This window comes from Glycine soja, chromosome 16, assembly GCF_004193775.1.
Source record: "Glycine soja cultivar W05 chromosome 16, ASM419377v2, whole genome shotgun sequence".
Classification (NCBI taxonomy): domain Eukaryota; kingdom Viridiplantae; phylum Streptophyta; class Magnoliopsida; order Fabales; family Fabaceae; genus Glycine; species Glycine soja.
The window spans coordinates 36226633-36231194 of record NC_041017.1 but is presented as its reverse complement, the minus strand read 5'-3'; the positions used below and the strand labels follow the sequence as shown (position 1 = coordinate 36231194).

Here is a 4562-nt window from a genome sequence, read left to right as displayed (position 1 = left end):
TGTCTAATCCACCTTCGTACTAATCACAACCCATACATTCACGTGTCCTGTATATATTAACAGTTTATAATTTTATATATTCATAAATTTATTAATTTTTATCATAACTATTTTAAAAATCATATTAATCATGATTTTTTTATTAATTAATGATATAATTTATTATTGTTGCATTAAAATTACTCTAACATTAATTAGAGAAAAAGTATATGTACATATAGAATATTTTTTTATAATATATATCATCCAATCATGACATGTTATCAATCGTAAATTTATTGATTTTTATATATATAATTATTCTAAAACCATACTAAACATATTTAATTTTCAATTAGCTATTAAAGACTTTTCCACTAATTATTAATAGTTGCATGAAATGATATACACAGCTATGAAAATATCATAGATCGAAGTTCACTTAATTTAATATTCTTCTACTGTTCTCCCCCCACACCTCTATCAAATAATGTTGATATGATATTCCTAGAACTTTCATAAAATATCTCCTATCCAAAGCATCTACCTAAAGCTTGCTTTCTTTAATTTGCCAAAATAAGAAAAAAGAAATTATATTGACACTGATGCAATGAAATAAAAGATATATCGAGCACAGCTTAGATAATGGCATCTGGTAGGTAGGAATGACATCATGCCAGTGCTGCCTAGAGTAGAAGCTTTTAATGTACACATTTTCTTAATATCTTCTCATTTGTGTAGAAGATTTTAGCGGCTAGCTAAATTCAACTTAATAATCAAATAATACCCCCACACAAAGCTCTAAATAAATGAAAGGTAGTTAAATGCCAACACTTCGATATTTAAAAAAAAAAAAAACCCTTACATGACACGAATTTGAGAAAAAGATCGAAAAAGACCAAATACTACATACTATATACTAGAGGAGACAAATTTTGGGAAGAAGATAAAGTACAAATAAATGGTAAAAATAAAAGAACTGGGCAGAATAAAAATGAAAGAGGGGTAGGGAGGTTGGTGGAAAAAGGTACACTAAACATTAATTTTCTGCTCTTTTATCATCGTCCCAATTGCATGCTGCACCTTCTCTTTCGTTTTCTACTTGTGGGACCGCCTGTATGGAGGACACGTGGAAATAACACATTAGTCCTTTTCCTGATCCATAATACATATATCTATGTCTAAATATCTTTCTCTTGTTTAATATAGTAATTCGAACAATGCATTATTGTACAGCACAAGATCGAGTAAAACATGTGTTGTGAGGAGTATTCCTTGTATTTAAGATCTTTCCACATGTAGGAACGTGTTTGGTTAATTAATACGGTGTCGTATGTTTTGGAACCAACATAGCTTATGATAAAAAGTGATGCTTTTGTCCGTTGGATCATTATCATGATCCAACGGTTGGAAACACTCTAGAATATTTCATCTCCACACCTGGTCCTGTGACGAATTGTAGGGCTGAGATGATCTCCTCCTTGTTCTTCTGGTTGTTGGACCCATTGAATCTATTTCAAGAAACAGCCCCCAAATTAATTATAAGAATTACTAGAAAAAGAAAAAAAAAACGTTGGTCAAAAAGTGAACTTTCTTTAAAATTATAACAGGGACCCAAAACTGAAGTGGATCGTGTGAGATCTTTTTCATAAAAAAGAATACATTGAAAAACATGGCTATAAAATTTCAAATATTTTTTCATAAAATAAAATACATGATAAAATTCCAAAGATTTTTTTTCTGTCAACTACCTGAATAAACACTTTAAATTTTGAGAAATAATATCTTAACGATCATGTCTCTACAATTAAACTGATTAAACTAAACTAAACATGTGACTAATATATCTTATCTTTTGATTTTTTTTCTGTAAATATAATTTTTATTTAATTATATATTCTCTTACATGCAATCCCGTATTTAGTTATACTAACGACATAAGATATTATAATGATTGTTAGACACCACCCATTAGCTGTTATGTGAAGTCCAGTAAAAGAAAAAGAGAGAGAGAGAAACATGAGTATAATGAATACTAATGTGGTAGGAAAAAAGAAATAGAGAAAAATAAAGAAAGATAATTGGGTGTTTGAAAATTTATATAGGGTATTAAAAAATCATTGCTACAAGATATTATACTACTACCGGACGGTGTAATATATATCTATGTTTATATAAATAAAATTATAGATTCTTAATTATATTGCACATATCTTAAAAAAACAATTACAATGCACATTATTCTTAGTGTAATAATTGAATGTTTAACCAACAACATGTGAAAATGGAAAACCCTTTTTGTTCATAGATAAAAAAAAAGTATGAATATTGTAATAAATTTTCGTTATTATTTGAATAGTGTATAGTGTAGTATTTGATTTTTGATATAAGAATTGAAAAATAAAAATTGGCTTTATGGTAGAGAGAGGAGTGAGGAGATCCGAAAGTAAGGAAAAAGAAGTAGTTACTGTCTACAAATATCTAAGGGGCATATTTGATGCTTTCGACGGTCCACTTACGTGCTGTTTGGTTTAAGACTTTAGATAGTCAAACAGTGTCCACCAATAAAACAAAACCGGTTCACCGCCAGCACCCGTTTTCATCAAACGCAAAATCAGAAAACAATATTAATGTGCACCCAAACGCTGCCTTATTATCATTATCAACACCCTCAGCCCCAACAATTTGTTCGCTCAAAGTATCAAAACCCAAAGCAACAATAATAACGGTGTGAGGGGGGCTGCGATCACGTACCTGAGGGTGCATGGTGTTTTATGGTGCGGCGGCGAGGGTTTGGTTTCAAATCCAAGGTGGATTCGGAGGAGTCGGGGAGGTAACGGTCGAGTGGCAGAGAGTGGCGCGTGGTGGAGACGGAGTTGCCTTGGTTTTGGAGCATTGTGCGGACGAAAGAGGCTTCCATGGAGTTGAGGAAGTGCACGTGCTTCTCGTCCGTCCAGAACGCCGTCGCTTCGCTCGCCGGCACCTGCGCCATCGCGGTGGGTGGAGGAACCGATGCTGCGGTGGCGCTCGTAGTTTCTTCGGGGATTCCTAGGAGGAGAGTGAGGTTGTTTTAATGATGTCTGAAGAGAGGGTTTCGATGGGTTAAAGGATCAAGTGTATTTGGTTGATAACAGATTTCAATACTCAATAAATACTTATAAAAAGATATTTACATATTATTTCTAAATTTCTTAGATCACAGTAGATATCAAATCTATATTTTTATAAAATATGAGTTTATTTTTTAATCTATTGAAGTAATATTTTGTTTCTCATCAGCATAGTTAAAGATATATTTTATTTAATGAATCTCTCTTAATTTAGAAATATGGTACATTAAAATTTATAATTTTTTAACAATACCATTAGCTGACTAGTTCTCCACTTAAAATTTTGTTTCAATTACTTATGTTATTTTTAACACAATTTACATATTATCCACAGAAAACATGTAAAGAACTGCACTTTAAGTTGTCCTTGTTTTACTCTGAAAAAATATCATGATATTTGGTATATTTTAATATTTTATCCTTATTAGCGGACACGTATATATACAATGTAGTTTTAATTGAAATTTTTTTAAATAAAATATTTACATTGAAATATTTAAAATTTAAAAATATATTAGTTAAATTATGTAAAATTTTAAATCCTAATATTAAATCCTAGAAATAGCATGTATTATTTTGTGTATAATTATGAAAAAGAGAAAACAAAAATAAAATGTTTTCCGTGTTTCCTGTATAATTCTTTTTGAAAACAGAAAACTAAACAAAAATAATATGGCAGTTTTATAATTAAAAGTAAAATAAAAAAATGAAAGCAGAAAATAAAATTCCAAGTAAATGTAATAGTTGTCTAGGAAAATATTTAATGGAGAAAACTTATGATTAAAAATCTCAAAAGTTAATCCAAATTAAATTATAGCGCACGTGATAAACTTATGAAGCTAATATATATATATATATATATATATATATATATATATATATATATATATATATATAATTTATCAAAAGTGCTATCTATAGAAAAGATATTTTAATATTCTCGTTGAATGATATATTGTTTGTTTTCTTTCTTCTTCTTTTTTTTTTTACTGCAAATGATATATTGTTTAATAATAAATAAGCCCATGATTATTTAACTAAATTAGTGTATATTTGATTATATGCTATAATGTCGTTCGATCAAGAAGAAAAAGTAAAAGAATTGAAGATTATGTTAAGTTAAATATTACTACATTCTGTTTGTGAAAAATTAAATATAAATTAGATTTAAATACATTTTTGTCTTTTTGTAATTTAGTATTTTTTTTTATTCTTATAAGCTTTTATTTTTAATTTTAGTCTTATAATTTTTTTTTGTCTTTAAAACATTTAAATAACATTTTAAACAGTGAAAAAGTGTTATTTAAAGCATCATAATTTATCAATGGAAACGCGAGTAGCGAACGGATTTGATATTCGAGTGCGTAGGGTTGAATTCAAATCTGCAAAAGTTGCAAAATATCTCTGACAATCATGAGAGTGAGAGGGAGATATTTTGGGGACTATACTTTATATTAAAATGATTTTTCTATT

At 28.9% G+C, this 4562-nt stretch overlaps 1 protein-coding gene across 1 annotated transcript; it reads right to left on the bottom strand.

Annotated features, from left to right (window-relative positions):
• Nucleotides 1–794: 794 nt before the first annotated feature.
• LOC114390208 lies at nucleotides 795–3116 on the bottom strand. The gene is made up of 3 exons (XM_028350911.1): nucleotides 2734–3116; nucleotides 1420–1490; nucleotides 795–1093 (listed from the first exon to the last, which is right to left on the bottom strand). The coding sequence occupies exons 1-3, from the start codon at nucleotides 2969–2971 to the stop codon at nucleotides 1019–1021; spliced, it is 384 nt and encodes a 127-aa protein (XP_028206712.1). The 5' UTR covers nucleotides 2972–3116; the 3' UTR covers nucleotides 795–1018.
• Nucleotides 3117–4562: the final 1446 nt, after the last annotated feature.